Source organism: Dendrobates tinctorius, unplaced genomic scaffold (assembly GCF_039654945.1).
Source record: "Dendrobates tinctorius isolate UK_male_01 unplaced genomic scaffold, ASM3965494v1 ptg000026l, whole genome shotgun sequence".
Lineage (NCBI taxonomy): Eukaryota > Metazoa > Chordata > Amphibia > Anura > Dendrobatidae > Dendrobates > Dendrobates tinctorius.
In genome coordinates this window covers 16007513-16028155 of record NW_027361694.1, presented here as the reverse complement: position 1 = coordinate 16028155, position 20643 = coordinate 16007513, and the positions used below count along the sequence as shown (strand labels likewise).

General features: G+C 41.4%; 1 protein-coding gene across 2 annotated transcripts in view; it reads right to left on the bottom strand.

The window, feature by feature from the left end:
* STK24 (serine/threonine kinase 24) overlaps positions 1 to 20643 on the bottom strand; it is a 67679-nt gene that overhangs the window by 7724 nt on the left and 39312 nt on the right. The window contains exons 5-8 of one of the 2 annotated variants that reach the window (XM_073569542.1): positions 15966 to 16141; positions 8577 to 8762; positions 7276 to 7418; positions 3978 to 4101 (exon numbers count right to left, since the gene is read on the bottom strand). In XM_073569542.1, the coding sequence (XP_073425643.1) occupies positions 3978 to 4101; positions 7276 to 7418; positions 8577 to 8762; positions 15966 to 16141 (629 nt within the window). The remainder of the gene's footprint in view (positions 1 to 3977; positions 4102 to 7275; positions 7419 to 8576; positions 8763 to 15965; positions 16142 to 20643) is intronic. The other variant, XM_073569544.1, reaches the window with a different exon arrangement.

The following is a 20643-nucleotide window of genomic DNA, read 5'->3' as shown; positions in this document are numbered from 1 at the left end:
TCAGGGTTCTGTTTGAAGCACAGAGAGCATCATGAAGACCATGGAACACAACAGGCAGGTTCATGATACTGTTGTGGAGAAGTTTAAAGCCAGATTTGGATACAAAATTATTTCCAAAAATTTAAACATCCCAAGGAGCACTGTGCAAGCGATCATACTGAAATGGAAGGCGTATCATACCACTGCAAATCTACCAAGACCCGCCCGTCCCTCTAAACTTTCATCTCAAACAAGGAGAAGACTGATCAGAGATGTAGCCAAGAGGCCCATGATCACTCTGGATGAACTGCAGAGATCTACAGCTGAGGTGGGACAGTCTGTCCATAGGACAACAAATTAGTCGTACACTGCACAAATCTGGCCTTTATGGAAGAGTGGCAAGAAAAAAGCCATTTCTCAAAGATATCCATAAAAAGTGTTGTTTAAAGTTTGCAACAAGCCACCTGGGAGACACACCAAACATGTGGGAGAAGGTGCTCTGGTCAGATGAAACCAAAATCGAACTTTTTGGCAACAATGCCAAACGATATGTCTGGCGTAAAGGTAACACAGCTCATCACCTTGAACACACCATCCCCACTGTCAAACATGGTGGTGGCAGCATCATGGTTTGGGCCTGCTTTTCTTCAGCAGGGACAGGGCAGATGGTTAAAATTGATGAGAAGATGGATGGAGCCAAATACAGGACCATTTTTGAAGAAAACCTGATGGAGTCTGCAAAAGACCTGAGACTGGTACAGAGTTTTGTCTCCAACAAGACAATGATCCCAAACAAAGCAAAATCTACAATGGAATGGTTCACAAATAAACGTATCCAGGTGTTAGAATGGTCAAGTCAAAGTTCAGACCTGAATCCAATCGAGAATCTGTGGAAAGAGCTGACAACTGCTGTTCACAAACGATCTCCATCAAACCTCACTGAGCTCGAGCTGTTTGCCAAGGGAGAATGGGCAAGAATTTCAGTCTCTCGATGTACAAAACTGATAGAGACATACCCCAAGCGATTTGCAGCTGTAATCGCAGCAAAAGGTGACGCAACAAAGTATTAAGCTAAAGGGGCCGAATAATATTGCACGCCCCACTTTTCAGTTTTTGAATTTCCACAAAAATTTAAAACAACCAATAAAATTTCGTTCAACTTCACAATTGTGTCCCACTTGGTGATTCTTCACCAAAAATTTACATTTGGTATCTTTATGTTTGAAGCATGATATGTGGGAAAAGATTGAAAAGTTCCAGGGGGCCGAATACTTTCACAAGGCACTGTATGTACAAACCAAAAAAATCAATATATTAATATGAAAGTGTGTCTCCATGTATTTATAATACACATCTATTAGTATGTGTGGCCAATATAGTGATAATTACTTATGAAATAAACTGGAGTGCATATTCATGGCATTACTAATATATAGTTAGATGTGCAATGAAATAATCACTGAGTCATTTTTCAAAAGATAAAGTGCATGTGCATATTTTACCGCTCAGTGTAGACAACTACAGGTAAAGAAAATTGCAATGGGTGCTAAAAGTACATACCAACCAAGGGGTTCGTCCCTGCCCCCTGCACACACCACTCCAACGCGCATTTTGCTACCACTTCATCAGAATCAAAGCCTATGCACTAGGGGCAAGGGTTGCGAAAAAGTAGGAGGGACTGCGAGTCAGTGCTGCATTGCTTCCAGTTTCCAACTGAAATGGACGACATGCTCCCAGATGACAACTCAGAGATGGAGAATGACGAGGAGGTGCAAGAACTGGTGCAGGAGGTGCTGGAAACCATGACTGAACTAGGGCCTGCAATTCTTGGCGTCAGTAGCACATGTGCCGTCCCAGTCCCGGCCTCCACAAGGTTCACTCAATGTGCTGTTAGAGAAATGTAGCTTCCCTGGCCAGAAGCACTTGTCCACGTGTCGGTCATTAAGTGGACCTTCTGAGTAACTGCTGTGGTTAGGGCAAGGGTGATGTTATGGGACATGTGCTGTTGTAAGACAGGGACAGCCAACCAGGTATCAGGGACCGAGTACCAAGGGACGGCCGCCACCATGAGGATGCAGAAAGCCTCAGTGTCCACAAGCCTAAACGGCAACATTTCCAGGGCAAGTAGTCTGTTTAATGTTTGGTCCTGTGGGTGAATGGCTGGGTATTTTTTTGTGCATTCCAAGGACTGAGGTAGGGACAGCTGAACGCTGGCTGGGACAAGGAATTGCTGATCGTGAAATGACAGGTGCAGGGCAGGACGCATCTGCGTCTGAATCTTGGACGGGGAAGAGGCAGTGGAATCACCAGCAAACACTAATTGTGGACCCAAGCATTTGGCCCACATAGTCAGTGCTTTGATTACATGTGTGGTGGTCAGGCTGATAGTGGTCAGGCCTCTGCTGATCTTGCAGATTGCAAATGGCCATTCTTTTATCATTCACTCTATTAAAAAAAAAAAAAAAAGAAAAAGTGATTGTCAGAACACCCAATCCTCGGCACCTTCCCAGGTTGAGTCAGTGACTTCACAGTCCACCACCATCTTACACTTCTGCACTCTGATCCTCCTGACTTGTTGACGTAACAACATCACTTGTTTCCAACTGTGTCTCATCATCTACCTCTTGAGACACTGATTGCCATTTCCCACCGTCATCTTCTTTTGATCATTGCCGCTCAAATATTTGAGCATCACTACACACGATCTTCTCATGTCCCTCTTGAAACATACAGGGCGTAAGGCCAGCATCAATAAATGGAAATGTAAAGGGCTTTTTCGGAGTGTCAAAGTGTGGGATCACTTGTCTCCTGGGACTCGCCATGCTGGGAGGAAGGAGGATCAGGGTGAGGGTTATGTGGTCCAGACTCTTGGCTAGTGAGAGTGGACGGTGTGACAGGGTGGTGCTGGGAAACATTATCTGCCATCTAACCGATCACCCGTTCGCACTGTTCTGGCTTCAAGAGTGGTGTCCTGAGTCCCCCATGCAAAGTGGGACAGGAAGCTAGGTTTCATGGAGGAGCAGAGTTTGATGTGCTCTTGAAGCAGGCACAGTTTAACTGGCCAACGGCCTTGGCGTGCACCATCAGCAGCACGTCCACTTCCCAGTCTCTTACTGGATTTTTAATTAGGTATATATGCCTGCAAATATTGCAATATTAATTGGGAAAATAAAACATGCAGCCCTGAAAAGGACTTTTCTTGTATTGGCGCAGCAGCGGCATACAAGTATTGCAATGGCGATATTAAACACGGCCTATATGCATGTAATCCAAAACTATCCCACTGAATGCAGAGAACAGATAGAAAAAATTTAGCCCTCAAAGGACAGTTGTTTTTTGATTGCTGCAGCAATATACCTATAGAAATACTATAAGGCAATAAACCTAAACTATATGCCTGCTCTAAAATACGATCTCCCTCCTATAACAACTCTTCCTGAACTGCTTCCTGAGGACAGTGTGCCAAGCATCACATCACTGGGTCTTATATAAAAACTCCATGATGCAATGCAGTAGGCTAATCACAGTAATGCCAGGAGCCAATATGGCCACGGCATTACTGTGTAAGGCGGGCAATTCCCTGCATGTTTATTGGCTGTCTAATTTGCACCAAACATGCGGGGCGGGCACTAGAGCATGGCGCTCGAGCACCCAATGCTTGATTGAGTACCGAGCACTGGTGAGCATGCTCGCTCATCACTACAAGTTACATATGATACATCACTAAAACTAAACGATGGTTGCAGCTCACCCTCACCATGCACAAATCATAGAACATGCTTAGAATACTCTCCCACTGAATTCAAAGAGACCTCTCCAGTCTGAAGACTGCTATGAAAACATATCTTTAAATTCTGCTACTATCAGAATAGAATGAATTACCACCTCATAATTTACAAGAAAATACAAATCGTATAAACACAAACAAAACTCGGATAAAACTGAAAACACCTTGTTTAGATTAATAAGTAAGCAGATCTGCATTGAAGATAACAAACCTCATTTTCCTCTAACTCCTCAAGTTGTGATGCACCATTTTTCATCTTCTTCAAATCTTCCTTCTCCATTGTAAAGTACCAGGGCCCCTTATCAGTTCCACCTGAAGCTTGTACTTCATCTTCCCTTAAGGATAAAAAAGATTTCAGCAATAAAAATATCATCTTAATCTTTATCATCTTCCAGATGCAATCACGTTTAGAGCACATACATTTCCAATCACTAAAGAACACATTTCCAAAACACACATTTAGGTTTAGAAATATTTGGACAGTGGCAATCGTTGTGATTTGGGGCTCTGAATGCTACTATTTTTTATTTAAAATTCAATAACTGAGATGCAATTTCAAGTTTATTTCAAGGGTTTGAACAAACACAAAAATGTATCTTGTGAAACGTTTAGGAATTGCAACCATTTTTATACAAAAGCCTAATCATTTCAGGGGCTCAAAAGTAATTAGACAAATTATCTTTACCATACATAAAAATTTCATTTATAAAATTTTTTAGAAAATCATTTGTGGGCAATGACTGGCTGAAGTCTGGAAGCCACGGACGTCACCAAAAACTGGATTTTCTCTTTTGTGATGCTTTGCCAGGCCTTTACTGCAGCTGACTTCAAATGTTGAACTGTTGCTTGTTTGTGGGTCTTTCTGCTTTAAGTACGGTCATAAGCATGCGAAATGCATAGTCAATGGGATGGTGTTAAGAGTCGGGTTCCTGTCGCTGCACATCAGGAATCCCAAGCCTTGCATCCGGCGGTTTCCCAGTCCTCTCTGGCCGCAGAGGAGGCTGCTCAGCAGACTCGTAGATCCCGGCGCTCTGCTCAAACCAGCTCTGTGGGTTTGGTTGCTGCCTCCACCTCTGGCCCAGCTATAGCAACGCATGCTGGTCAGCAGCGAGCTACTCCAGGGACTAAGTCCTCCTTTCGGTCCACTGAGCATGTCCGTGGGACGATCTCTCATTGGAGATCGGAGATCACATGCTCAGGTCCTTCTCCAGCTCGGATTGGACCATCAGAAAGGTCAGGAAGGTCCCAGAAGGACGCGGCTATAAAAGGTTCGCATGGCCGCCCGGCCATGTGCTAGTATAGACTGCATTAATAGACTATGAGGATTGAGTGTCGTATGCATGTATGAATGTCTCTGATGAATGACTCATTAAGAAACCCCTACTCTTGGTACGCATATGTTGTGCAGCCTAGCCTGTTAAGCGCCCAGGCTTAGGTGTAGGTAGGACAGAGTCTGAGACAGGCATCAGTGTCCACGGTGCACGTGCTCGGCACTCCATAGTCAGCGTCTATAGTGGCGTCCGCAGGTGTGACGCTGCACGCTCAGAAGGTTTAGAGCAGTGTTTCTGAACTCCAGGTCATGCTTTCAGGATTTCCTTAGTATTGCACAGGTGATGCTTTTAATGCTTGAGCAGGTGATGAAATTATCACCTGTGCAATACTAAGGAAATCCTGAAAACTTGACCTGTTGGTGGGTCTTGAGGACTGGAGTTGAGAAACACTGGTCTAGAGGGACTCTGACCCCGTGTCCTTGGGGCAGAGTTCTGTGACTGCTTTCTGTGCGCTCCGTGGCCGGGCTCTGTGAGCAAAACAGGCACCGGCATTTATGTTCTGTGGTAGCGCGGCTCTGCGAGTTAACAGTTCACTTCTGTTCACACTGGGTGACGTTAACCCACGTGGAACCTTTTATACACTGCTTTATTCTTCTGCCATTACTAAGCAGCAGTTTACCAACCCTGCACGGTGGACCCGGGGCTGCGAACGCACCTTACTATTATATTATTTGGTGTGTTCTGCTATCCCTAACAGATGGAGATCTGGTGATTGACTCAGCCATGGCAGAATATTCTACTTCTTTGTCTTAAAAAACTCCTGGGTTGATTTTGCAGTATGTTTTGGGTCATTGTAAAGTGCTGTCCAATCAACCTTGCTGCATTTAGTGGAATCTGACCATAAAAGTATCGCCCTGTACACTTCAGAATTTATCCAGCAGCTTCTGTCTTCAGTCACATCATCAATAAACACTAGTAACCCATTGGCATTGCATTGCATGCCAATGTCATCAAACTGCCTCCACCATGTCTTACAGAGGATGTCATGTGCTTTGGATGAAGAGCCATTCCAAGACTTCTCCACACTCTTCTTCCAAGCGTTGTGGTACATGTTGATTTTCGTTTCATCTGTCCAAAGAATGCTTTTCTAAAACTGAGCTGTCTTCTTTAAATGTTTTTTTTTTTTTTGACAGTCTAATCTAATCTATTTTTAAAATAAACCTGTCAGCAGTTTTTGTTGCTATAAGATACGGCCACTGCCTTTCAGTGCTTATCTACAGCATTCTATAATAAGCCCCCAATCTGACCTGCATGATAAGAAAAATAAGTTTTATTATACTCACACGGGGGTGCGGTCCGGTCGAATGGATGTTGCAGGTCCGGGTCCATCTTCTTGCGATGCTGCCCTCCTCCTTGATTCATGCCTCTCTGCCATGACGCTCCTGTGCAAGCATACTTCTAGTACTGCAGAGCGCAGGCGCCGGGAAAGGTCAGAGACCCAGCATCTGCGCACTGCAGGAATTTGCTCTGCCCTCAACAGGGCAGAGAAGTATGCCTGCGCAGGAGTGCGAAAAAAAAGATATTAAAATTGTAATCCCTAAACTCCGAATCCAATTAGGATATGAATCCCTCAAACTAAAGCAAAGAGTCTGTGCTTTAAAGGGAACCTGTTACCCCCCCCAGGCGTTAAGTAAAAGAGCCACCTTCAGCAGCACTAAGACTGCACTCTGTGAAGGTGGCTCTTCAGTTTCTGACCCCCAGTAACGCCGAAATATTAACTTTCATAAATAGGTCCTCAAACCTGTTAAGCGTCCCATAGGTATGTTGTGTCCCCCTGAAGTAGCCGCCTCCCCGCTGTCAATCATGTCTCTGCAGCGTCTGGGCCCCGCCTCCCATAGCCGTCCATCATGCCCCTGCTCTGCCATCTGTGCCCCGCCTCCTTCTGTCTCCTATGGCAGTGCCTGCTCTGTGAAAGCAGTTCTCGGGCATGCGCAGTGCGTGCTGCTCGTGAACTGACATCAGGCGATCACGCCTGCGTGTTGTGGAGGCCCCAGATCCTGCCCCGCATAAGTGCATATTGATTATATAAAACTGTATCTTGACTATGTTTTGGTAAACTGCTAAAATGCCTAAATTCGTGTCACTGTCCAAATCTTTCTGGACCTAATTGTACCAAGATTTGAGTTACCACATTCACACTAGGAGGTATGTGTAAAGAAGTTATTTATATCAACATACCCCTCTGAATCAGAGCTGGAAGCCTCATGACCTTGTTCCAGCTTCCATCTCTTGTACCTATCGATTAGATCTGTTAAATACGAAGTCTTTTTGGCATGACGTACAATAAATTTGTGCTTCAGAAGTTCCTTTGCTGTAGGTCGCTGAAGAAAAAAAGAAAACAATACAGTAAGTAAAATCAGACTCGTATAAGGTTTACTATTTGGTAAGGAATGAGACTTTATAAAAAATAAGGTTATGCCATAATGGTTTCCCTATTAGCTACAACACTGAATCACTTTCTGCTCATATGTAGGTCAACAAGATGACAATCATCAGTGAGTGGCTGCAAAGATCACAAGCACTGTAATTGTGATGTCACTACCGCAGCCTGTCAAATACTGGAGGCAACAGAAGGGAGGAAGTGTTGGACCTGCACAGGGCAAGGGTGTCAGTGCTTCTTAATTTTACAATGAAGATGACTTTTGGAGATAAAATTAAAAACAGAAAATACTTTTTAATGTATTTACCTTTAATAAAAGAAAACATTCTTACTCCTACATTAAAATAAAAGTTTTATGGCTGCATAATGATGATCAAAATCACTAAAAAATGTAAGACGTTTATAAGGAGAGTTGAACAATGCCCATCAGATTTCAAGTTCCAGCACAGGACAATGAGACGGGTCACATACTTTTTTTTTATTACGTGTACGTTATCCGTTACCTTTACAGACAGGTCATGAACCTCACTGAATGGGCCCTTCCACATAATTTTTTTTTTTTTTTTTGCAGACTGATTTGAATAAAAAAATAGCATAAAAAAAAAAATAAGAGACATGTTCAACTTTGATCTCTGTTGTAGGTAAAACTTGCCACAGCAAGTCAATGGCCCCGTAGGGGAAAAGAAGAAAAAAAAAAAAAAAAAAAAGGAAAAAAAGGACACAAAGGTAGTCTGTGTGCTGTCTATTTTATGATTTATTGGACAGGAGAAGCTATGATATTTCTCACATGTGAAAAACAGATGCAACAAGTAATGTAAACATTGACACATGGACTAAAAATTGTCCCACGCTTCAAAAAGCAAAAAAACATGCATGGTTTTTCATATATGAGGAAAGACAAAAAAAAAAAAAGGATGTGTGAAACCGGTCTAATACCAAGGATAACCCCATATAACCATAGGTAAGACTCATTGGCCAATTCAAAACTCAATTCAAAATACTGTTTGTAGCTAGTAATATGCACAAAACTAAAAGGAACCAGGACACAAGCAACATGCATAGTGAACATGTGAAAAAGTCATACGCTTTCCAGACTTACAAAGCTGGGCTCCTTGTTAAGGCAGGCTTCTACAAATTCTTTGAGGAGTTTGCTGTAGTTTCCTTCAAGTGTGGGTGGGTTGCTTTTAGGAATGTGAAAAAGAACTTTCATAGGATGCAATTCAGAATGAGGAGGTTCCCCTTTAGCAAGTTCTATAGCTGTAATGCCTAATGACCAGATATCAGCCTAGGGAAAAAAAATGGATAACAATAGGACCATGAGCAAGGGAAGCCAGAGAAGGCAAATTGTGCATGTACAACAGTCTTCATGGAAAATGCATGACAAGTTTTTGGAAAAAACACATTGCCATTGATATACAAGATGGTTAGGAGCCTATACTTACTAGCAGACAATTCCCAGGCTGCCAACATTTCAATACTGTATGGAAGTTGATCCTTAAAATTGTGGCGACGTACTCTATCATCAAATATGACCACCATGCTAACATTCACTTGATCGGTTCATGAAACATTACTAAATGCTGAAATGTACCTTACAAGAACAGATAAATCTACACATGAGAATGGAATAGCCTTTCCTCAGCCTGACTAATGTATGGATCAGGCTTTTCTACTTTTCCATACAGTGGACTGATTTACTAAGTCAAAATGTACCAGAATTCTGTTAGTAAGGGGCTGTTCCCCACAAAAAAGTATTATTCAAAACCTAGTAGAGTATGTCAAATTAAGCATATTTGCAGGATAGATAAGTTTCATATATTAGTGTACAGTTTTGCATCTAAAATTTTATCTGAGGTGGTGCCCCTCGCTGCCTCTCCTCTACCTCTCTTCTTTGCCTCTGCTCATCATGCATAGATATGTGATAGTGAAGTGACCGGTACTATGTGATAATGGGAGGCGAAATGAGCAGCAGTTGTAACAAAGCAAGGACTAGTGAGATACAGTTGTGGCCAAAAGTATTGACACCTCTGCAATTCTGTCAGATAGTACTCAGTTTCTTCCTGAAAACGATTGCAAACACATTCTTTGGTATTATCTTCATTTAATTTGTCTTAAATGAAAAAACACAAAAAGAATTGTCCTAAAGCCAAATTGGATATAATTCCACACCAAACATAAAAAAGGGGGTGTTCGAAAAATCATGTGATGCTTCTCTAATTTGTGTAATTAACAGCACCTGTAACTTACCTGTGGCACCTAACAGGTGTTGGCAATAACTAAAAATCACACTTGCAGCCAGTTGACATGGATTAAAGTTGACTCAACCTCTGTCCTGTGTCCTTGTGTGTACCACATTGAGCATGGAGAAAAGAAAGAAGACCAAAGAACTGTCTGAGGACTTGAGAAACCAAATTGTGAGGAAGCATGAGCAATCTCAAGGCTACAAGTCCATCTCCAAAGACCTGAATGTTCCTGTGTCTACCGTGCACAGTGTCATCAAGAAGTTTAAAGCCCATGGCACTGTGGCTAACCTCCCTAGATATGGACGGAAAAGAAAAATTGACAAGAGATTTCAACGCAAGATTGTGCGGATGTTGGATAAAGAACCTCGACTAACATCCAAACAAGTTCAAGCTGCCCTGCAGTCCGAGGGTACAACAGTGTCAACCCGTACTATCCGTCGGCGTCTGAATGAAAAGGGACTGTATGGTAGGAGACCCAGGAAGACCCCACTTCTTACCCTGAGACATAAGAAAGCCTGAAGTTAGCCAAAACTTACCTGAAAAAGCCTAAAACGTTTTGGAAGAATGTTCTCTGGTCAGATGAGACAAAAGTAGAGCTTTTTGGGCAAAAGCATCAACATAGAGTTTACAGGAGAAAAAAAAGAGGCATTCAAAGAAAAGAACACGGTCCCTACAGTCAAACATGGCGGAGGTTCCCTGATGTTTTAGGGTTGCTTTGTTGCCTCTGGCACTGGACTGCTTGACCGTGTGCATGGCATTATGAAGTCAGAAGACTACAAACAAATTTTGCAGCATAATGTAGGGCCCAGTGTAAGAAAGCTGGGTCTCCCTCAGAGGTCATGGGTCTTCCAGCAGGACAATGACCCAAAACACACTTCAAAAAGCACGAGAAAATGGTTTGAGAGAAAGCACTGGAGACTTCTAAGGTGGCCAGCAATGAGTCCAGACCTGAATCCCATAGAACACCTGTGGAGAGATCTAAAAATGGCAGTTTGGAGAAGGCACCCTTCAAATATCAGGGACCTGGAGCAGTTTGCCAAAGAAGAATGGTCTAAAATTCCAGCAGAGCATTGTAAGAAACTCATTGATGGTTACTGGAAACAGTTGGTCGCAGTTATTTTGGCTAAAGGTTCTGCAACCAAGTATTAGGCTGAGGGTGCCAATACTTTTGTCTGGCCCATTTTCAGAGTTTTGTGTGAAATGATCAATGTTTTGCTTTTTGCTTCATTCTCTTTTGTGTTTTTTCATTGAAGACAAATTAAATGAAGATAATAATACCAAAGAATCAGTGCATACTCAAGCAGTGGTAAAAATGCTCCTTCAAGAGCTTCCAGTCTAAAAACACATTTACAACGCTGCCACCCAGAAGTTTACAAAGCTGTGACTGAAAAAAATCACAGCAGCACCAAGAAACCAGAGACCAGCACTTCCCGCCAGGCAAAGGAGAATGAAAGAGCGTCTCAAACATCAGTTACAAGTTATTTTGCAAGTGACAAAGTTACTGTAACAATGACAGCAGATGTGTTTAAAAGACAGCTCATCCAGCTTGTTATGAAGGACAGTGTACCATTATTATTTGCACGACCAGCTTTTACAGCTCTTTGTGGAGAAATGGCTCGCAAACTTGGTGTTTCTCTGGAAAGAGAAAGTATTAGAAAATTAGCGATTGAAGAAGCCCTTAGCCAAAAGGAAGATCTTAAAAAGACTCAAGAAATGCTTTGTATTTCTTAAAATGGATACCTGCACACGTCACAGAGTGAACTATTTTGCTATCAACGTTCGATATGTTTATGACAAACAAAAAAATTGTTACTAAGACACTGGCAGTACAAGTTACTAAAGCTCATCACAGCAGCCAGTTTCTCCAGACCTTAGTGGAAAAAGTGCTGCAAGATTATGAACTCACAATACAACAGGTTCTTGCTATTGCAATTGATAATGCTTCAAACATAAGTACAATTAAACTGATGAATGAGAATAATGAAGGCGACCAGCAGCTAGAAGAACATTTTACATTAAGTGGGTTGGAGATGGAAGGCCACAGTCCTGTTCCCATAACAGAGCAACAAACAGATATTACTACAAAAGAACAGCAAAAAGGTTCTTTACGAATAGATGATCTTGTTGAAGCTGCTTCACACCTCTTTCCTATTTATCACATGCGCTGTGTTGTGCACTCGCTGCAGCTGGCAATATGAGATAGTCTGCAAGAGGGACATGCTGGAACTCTGATTAGCAAAGTGAGGAAATTGGCTATTGCTGCTAGAACCCCTAAAATTGATTCCATCTTGAAGAGGGGCTGGAAAAGGGGCAATTGTGGATCAAGCCACTTGGTGGGGTAGCACCTATTTAATTATTGATTGATTGCTTGAGATGAAATTCTTCCTTGTAGATATGGCCAACCCTCAGGTAACACTACATGGTGGTCAATGGACACAGGTGGCTGAATTGAAGGAATTGCTTCATCACCCATTTACAGTGACTAAAAAGTCATCGTATACTGCTGGATGATCAACAGCTTACTAAAGGAAAAGAAGCTTTGATTGAGGTAGCAGTTAGGATGAGTGGGCTACAGGATGGCCAAGAGCAAGAGGACTCGGGTCCTGCCAGTGCTGCTGCTGCCGTTCCTTCATCCTTGTCGAAATCAAACTCCTCATCTGACAAGTATTTGGATGACATGGACCAGGCAAAGCGTTGCCTCAGGAAAAAAAGATTCCACTCCCATAGAAAACAGACTGACCACATTTCAGCAAAATTTTTCACTTGCTCTCAAAGAAGTAGAAGAGTTCAATCGTTCATCAAAACTGACTGCATGAGGCAATTCCTTTTTACTTGGAAATTGTTAGAGATGTTGCCCATGTGGTTACGGCTTTGCCACCATTCCAAGTTAGTGTAGAGAGGTTGTTCTCTAGCCTTAAAATAATTAGGTCAGATTTGAGATCATCTATAAAGGAGGATCTGATGGAGGCGATACTATTTCTCAGAACAAATTCATAGACTGCACAAATGCTATTCAGTACATTTTTGTTGAAAACTGTTTTTTTTTTTTTTACAATTACTGCATAGTGTATAAGAAACTGTAAATATGCAAAAGTTTTTTGTTCTGGAGTCGTTTTCCAATAAATATATTTTATGTTCTATCTAAATGGCTTGATTATTGTAATAGAATAATGATTAAATGCCTGATACCATTTTACTACAGTAAATGTATCACTTAAACATGAATCATGAGGAGTTGGAGTCGGGGGTTTTGTCTTACCAACTCCACAGTGCTGAAGAGAATGTCTGGAAGACCAAGCAAAATTTCAGTGAGAGCTGTTCATAGGATAGAGAGGCAAATCGGAACCCTCATTTGACTGCAAAAGACCTTCAGGAAGATGTAGCAGACTCTTGAGTTGTGGTACAATGTTCTATGTTCAGAGATACCTACACAAATATGGTTTTCATGGACGAGTCATCTGAAGACAACTTCTCCTGCATTCTCACCATAAAATTCAGCGTCAGAAGTATGTAAAAGAACATCTAAACAAGCCTGATGCATTTTGAAAACAAGTCCTGTGGACCGATGAAGTTAAAATAGAACTATTTGGCTACAAGGATCAAAAGGTATGTGTGGAGAAAAGCAGGCACAGAATTTCAGGAAAAGAACATCTTGCCAACTATTAAGCATGGGGGTGGATCAATCATGCTTTGGGGTTGTGTTGCAGCCAATGGCATTGGGAGCATTTCAAGGGTAGAGGGAAGAATGGGTTCAATTAAATTTCAGCAAATTCTTTATGCAAACATAACACCATCTGTAAAAAAACTGAAGTTGAAACGATGGTGGCTTCTACAAAAGGATAATGATCCTAAACACACGTCAAAGTCCACAATAGACTACCTCAAAGGGCGCAAGCTGAAGGTTTTAAAATAGCCCTCACAGTCCACTGATCTGAGCATCATTGACAATCTGTGGCTAGACATCAAAATAGCAGTACATGCAAGACGACCCAGGAATCTCACAGAAGTGGAAGAATTTTCCAAGGAAGAATGGATGAAAATCCCTCAAACAAGAATTGAAAGACTCTTGGCTGGCTACAAGAAGTATTTCCAAGCTGTGATACTTGCAAAATGGGGTGCTACTAGGTACTAACCATGCAGGGTGTCCAAACTTTTGCATCGGCCCATTTTTCTTTTTGTTATTTTTAAAATGTAAAGGATTAATATATATACACTGTGACAAAGCCACTCGCAAAGTACTTAAGGGGAGATATGTAGCACAAAGGTTTCAGTAATATAAACAGAAAAAACTCATCCAGCACACTAAGTGATGAGAGGGGTTAATCAGCCGTGGTTAGTCCTAGGATGGTTGAACAGATGTAGAGTGGGAGGAGTCCAGAGGATAAATACCCTCCTTCTAGAGCATTCAGTGCGGGGTGGTCCTGGAGGTGCACTGTTGTGTTAAGGGAAGCTGGACGTATGGAGATTGCAGGTCTCCTGGATTGAGTGTCCTTTGCTATAGGACATGGAAGCTGGAATCTAACCCAGGTTGAGCTAACCAGAACTATTATATGGACTTGTTACTTTAGGTTTTATCTTCTGCCGGACAAAAGGTGTATTTACATTTTCTGGTGACGTGGTTTATGAGGATTGCAATAAGCCAGGCGGACTTTAAATAGAAATGGTTCCCGTGTCTACTTCTTTAAGAAGCTGAGCAAGTCGACCTACCACAATACATAAATACAAACATACACACATTTATTCAGTCTAAAATACAAAGGAAATGTGTCATCTTTAACTTTAGGCCTTTTACAAATCATTTTATCTTCAACTTGCTTAACTGTTGACGATAACAGTAATTTTGACCAGAGAGGTCTAAACGTTTATATGCCACTGTAAGGGAACTTGTCACTTAATTCATGCTGCCCAAACCACAGTACAGGCAGGATGAATCAAAGCCTGGCTGCACAATTGTGCCGATGTGTTTCAGTGAAAACATTTTGAAAAGCTTAAAAAGCCAGTCAGTAACTCTAAAGCGGGCTGGGGACCAAAGGGAGAGACAAGACTAGTCTGACGCCGCACCTGGCCAGCTTCTCCAAACACTGTTCAAGTTAATTGACAGGTCTGTCCCTATGTATGCATGAGTGAGCTTGTCATTCAACTAAAGAGCTGCTGGAAGAAGGCGGCTGGGGGGACGGTGCTGGATTAGTCACCGAGTCACATACAGCCAGGACCCCCATTCAAGCTGCTGGCGACAGTGGCAGCATAAATAGAGTGGCAAAAAATAGGTATTTTTGTGTACTCACCGTAAAATCCTTTTCTCCGAGCCAATCATTGGGGGACACAGACCATAGTTCTTCCTGTGTCCCCCAATGAGGCGAAGGAGAAATAGGGATTTTTGTGTACTCACCGTAAAAGCCTTTTCTCTGAGCCAATCATTGGGGGACACAGACCATAGTTCTTCCTGTGTCCCCCAATGAGGCGAAGGAGAAATAGGGATTTTTGTGTACTCACCGTAAAAGCCTTTTCTCTGAGCCAATAATTGGGAGACACAGCAAGAACTATGGTCTGTGTCCCTCAATGAGGCAAAGGAAAAAATTACATGTAGGTGCCTAAAGATGCTCCAAATCTTGATCCATGAGTAATACATTTCATTAATCTAGTTTACTTCCAAGCTGTCTAAATTTAACACAGTATTAATAAAATCTTCCCTCAGTGTGTATAGAAAGATAATTTACTTCTTGCCATTTAAGAGCAATAAAAATATTCCTCGGGAAGCTAACTTAGGATTTCTGTGCTGAAAGGTAACATACTGTAGGCTTTGAGCCATCATTCAAACACAAAGCAAGATTGGAATAACTGGGCTAAAAAAAATGCACACAATCCATTATATCCTACATCTATTTGTATGAATAAAAAGTGTACACAACAGAACTAATGAGTATTATTGAATACAACCAGGTGTCTGTGCTCCAGTCTAAGTGTGAAGAATGGGAAATCTTGGTTTGTCTCCAATACTACAATACTGAAATCCTGCAATGGAATGGAGTGCAATACAGAAGTTGTTTTACAGGTTTGCTGTGTTCCTGTGTGTCCCATCATCAATATTCATGAAGACTTTGCCACAGAACACAAGTATCTCAACCCTTAGTTGGAAACACAAGTTCTTTGTGTACAGACAGTGATTCATTATTCATTATATTACATGTGATCTTTAATTAACATTAGACACAAGAAAAACAAGAACAGTAACCCTTTCTCCTTACCTTGAAATCATATGCAGACTGCTTTATGACCTCTGGGGCCATCCAGAATGGCGTGCCAACAAAGGTATTCCTTTTTATCTGCGTATCAGTCAATTGCCCAGCCACACCAAAATCCGCCAATTTAACCTCCCCATGCTCAGATAATAACACGTTGGCAGCTGGAAAAAAATAAAACACTTCTCTCTTTATTAAAAACACTGGTTGGTAAAGCTGTTGTCCTCCTTTACTCTACATAGTACCGTTCATGTACATAAGATACAACACAATCTGTATTGGTAGGACAAAGAACTTTGTGGCTATATTAGCAGGGTTAATGTGGCATTCTCATCTCAGACATTTATGGCATATGCACATGACATGCAGGGGCAGGAGGGACCCATATCTAGCTTGAGAAGAAGGTCCCGTGGCTGCTGTCATTAAAGATATTGAAGACCATGTGTGATTGTCTACACTCACTTCTAAGGAGTTCATAAAATAGCGGAGCAATACTCCCATAAAAGTAAATGGAGAGAGCCTGGCATTTCTGACCATCTCTCTATTAGCTCTAGTGATAGAAGATCCTTGAGATAGGTGCATGACTCATAGGTGGGACCTATAGCAAACATATATGGCATATCCAGCAAATACTCTGGGGAAAATAAGTATTTGATACACTGTGGATTTTGCAAGTTTTGCCACCTACAAACAATGGAGACGTCTGTAATTTTTATTGTAGGTACACTTCAACTGTCAGACACAGATTCCAAAAATGAAAATCATTGTATGATTTAAAAAAAAAAAAAAAAAAAAAATTAAATTCCATTGTGTTGCATGAAATAAGTATTTGATCAGACCTGTTTTTCTTTAACCCCTTCACAACATGCCCCATACTAGTATGACGCAACGAGCGGCAACGAAGATCTGATCCTAGCCTGTATATAGCAGTGCCGATCAGGTTATGGCAGTTTCTAGTCTCCCATGGAGACTACTGACCCATGCAAAAAGAAGAAAAAAAGAAAAAATTTTAAAAATAAAGTAAAAAAAAAAAAAAAATATATAAAAAAGGTCAAATCACCCCCCTTTCGCCCCATTCAAAATTAAATAAAAAAAACAAAGATACACATATTTGGTATCGTGGCATTCACAATCGTCCAATCAATATAAGAAAAGAATTAACCCAATCGCAAAACGGCGTAAGGAGAAAAAAAATTCAAAACGCCAGAATTACATTTTTTTGGTCGCCACAACACTGCATTAAAATGCAGTAATGGGTGATCAAAAGATGGCATCTGCACCAAAATGGTATCATTAAAAACGTCAGCTTGGCACGCAAAAATTAAGCCCTCATCTAACCCGAGATGACGAAAAATGCAGACGCTACGGGTCTCTGAAAATGACGCTTTTTTTTTTTAACAACTTTTTTTTCACCGCTTAAATACAAAAAAAGAATCTAGACATACTTGGTGTCTATAAACTCATAATAACCTGTAGAATTATAATGCCAGGTCAGTTTTAACATTTGGTGAATATGGCAAAAAAAAAAAAAAATCCAAGCAACAGTTGTAGAATTGCACTCTTTGGAATTTGGAATTTTTTTCCTGTTTTAGAGTACACTATATGGTAAAACAAACGGTGTCGTTCAAAAGTACAACTTGTCCCCCCAAAAAATAAGCCCTCACATGGCCATATTGATGGAAAAATAAAAACAGTTATGGCTCTGGGAAGAAGGGGAGTGAAAATCAGAAATGAAGAAATGAAAAAGGGCTATGGCGTGAAGGGGTTAAGAAGCCCTCCTACTCTGCACTCATTATCTGAATTAATTGCACCTGTTTGAACTCATTCCCTGAATAAAAGACACTTGCCCATACAGAATCAATCACACCAATCTCTCCACCATGGACAAAACCAAAGAGCTATCTAAGGACACTAGGCATACAACTGTAGACCTGTACAAGACTGGGATGGGCAAGCAGAAAATGGAAGAAACACAAGATGACTGTCAATGTTCCTCGGTCTGAGGCTCCTTGCAAAATCTCACCTCATAGGGCAAGGATGATTCTGAGAAAGGTTAGGAATCAGCCCAGAATTACACGGCAGGACATGGTCAATGACCTGAAGAGAGCTGGGGCTACAGTCTCAAACATTACTGTTAGTAACACATTAAGCAGTCATGAATAAAAATCCTGCCGGGCAACCAAGGTCCCCCCTGCTCATGCCAGCACATGTCTAGGTCCGTTTGAAATGACCATTTGGATGATCCAGAGGAGGCATGGGTGAAGGCCATGTGGTCAGATGAGACTAAAAATAGAACGTTTCGGTATCAACTCCCCTCGCCGTGTTTGGACAAGGATGAGTACAACCCCAAGAACACCGTCCTAACAGTGAAACATGGTGGGGGAAACATCATACTTTGTCCAACAACCTCCTTCCCTCAGTAAGAGTATTGAAGATGGGTTGTGGCTGGACCTTCTAGCATGACAATGACCCGAAACACACACCCAGGGCAACTAAGGAGTGGCTCCTTAAGAAGCATTTCAAGGTCCTGGAGTCTCCAGACCTGAACCCAATAGGAAATCTTTGGAGGGAGCTGAAACGCAATGTTGCCTAGTGACAGCCCAGAAAGCTTAAAGATCTGGAGAACATCTGTTTGGAGGAGTGGACCAAAATCCCTTCTGCAGTGTGTGGTGTGCAAACTTGGTCAAGAACTACAGGAAACGTCTGACCTCTGTAATTGCAAGCAAAGGTTTCAGTACCAAATATTAAGTTCCTTTTTTCTATTGTATCAAATACTTATTTCATGCAATAAAATGCGAATTAACTATGTAAAAATCATACAATGTGATTTTCTGGATTTTTTCCCCCTTTTTTAAGATTCAAATTGACGTGTACAGTCGTTAGAAAATTACAGCCGTCTCCATATTTTGTAGGTGGGAAAACTTGCAAAAATCGGCATTGTATTAAATATTTACGGTATTTTCCCCACTGTATGCTGTGAATTTCTGAGTGAAGAATACCCCTATAAGCTGTTACACAACCAATGATAAATATATCATACATAGATGGAGCCTTAAATATGGTTCAGAACCAAGTTCATCTACTACCTTTCTGCCATTCCTTAAAACATAAAAACTTTGACATAATTTTTTTATCCTCTTAATTGCAAACAGATTGGAAGGGGTCTCGGTCTTGAGACCTCACTGATTACTAACAAAAAAAACCAAAACATCCTGGTATCAAAAAAAAAAAAATGTAATTCACATCTTAAAGGGAACCTGTCACCTCCCTCCCAGGACATCATGTGATGTCAGAGGACGGGCAGCGCTAACTGTGCATGCCCAAGAAAAGCTATTACAGCGCAGGCGCCAGGAACTGAAATGAACGCTGAGGTGGCAGAGACAAGACTGAAGGAGGAAATGACTGATAGATGTAAGGCGTCTGTGTCCGAAGGGGAAGGACCTACCCCCTGGACAAACTTCAGGTATGTCTGACAAATTTTAACCCCTTCACTACCAAGGGTGGTTTGCACGTTAACTCCCGGGCCAATTTTTACAATTCTGACCACTGTCCCTTTATGAGGTAATAACTCTGAAATGCTGCCATGGATCCCGGTGATTCTGACATTGTTTTCTCGTGTCATATTGTACTTCATGTTAGTGGTAACATTTCATTCAAATAACTTGCGTTTATTTGTGAAAAAAATGGAAATTTGGCGAAAATTTTAAAAATTTCGCAATTTTCCAACTTTGAATTTTTATGCCCTTAAATCACAGAGATACGGCACACAAAAAACTTAATAAATAACATTTCCCACATGCTTACTTTACATCAGCACAATTTTGGAACCAAAATTTTTTTTTGTTAGGAAGTTATAAGGGTTAAAAGTTGACCAGCGATTTCTCATTTTTGCAACACCATTTTATTTTTACGGACCACATTACATCTGAAGCCACTTTGAGGGGTCTATATGATAGAAAATACCCAAAAGTGACACCATTCTAAAAACTGCACCCCTTAAGGTGCTCAAAACCACATTCAAGAAGTTTATTAACCCTTCAGGTGCGTCACAGGAATTTTTTTGAATATTTAAAAAAAAATGAACACAACTTTTTTTCACAAAAAAAATACTTCAGGTTCAATTGTTTTTATTTTACCAAGGGTAACAGGAGAAATTGGACTGGAAAAATTATTGTGCAATTTGTCCTGAGTACGCTGATACCTGATATGTGGGGGGGAACCACTGTTTCGGCGCATGGCAGAGCTCAGAATGGAAGGAGCGCCGTTTGACTTTTTCAATGCAAAATTGGCTGGAATTCAGATCGGACGCCATGTCACGTTTGGAGAGCCCCTGATGTACCTAAACAGTGGAAACCCCCCACAAGTGACCCCATTTTGGAAACTAGACCCCCCACGGAACTTATCTAGATGTGTGGTGAGCACTTTGAAACCCCAAGTGCTTCACAGAAGTTTATAACGCCCGGGCGTGAAAATAAAAAAATCATTTTTTTTTCCACAAAAATGATATTTTTGCCCCCAATTTTTTATTTTCCCAAGAGTAACAGGAGAAATTGGACCCCAAAAGTTGTTTTGCAATTTGTCCTGAGTAGGCTGATACCCTATATGTGGGGGTAAAACACTGGGCGCATGGCAGAGCTTGGAAGGGAAGGAGCACCATTTGATTTTTTCAACGCAGAATTTGCTG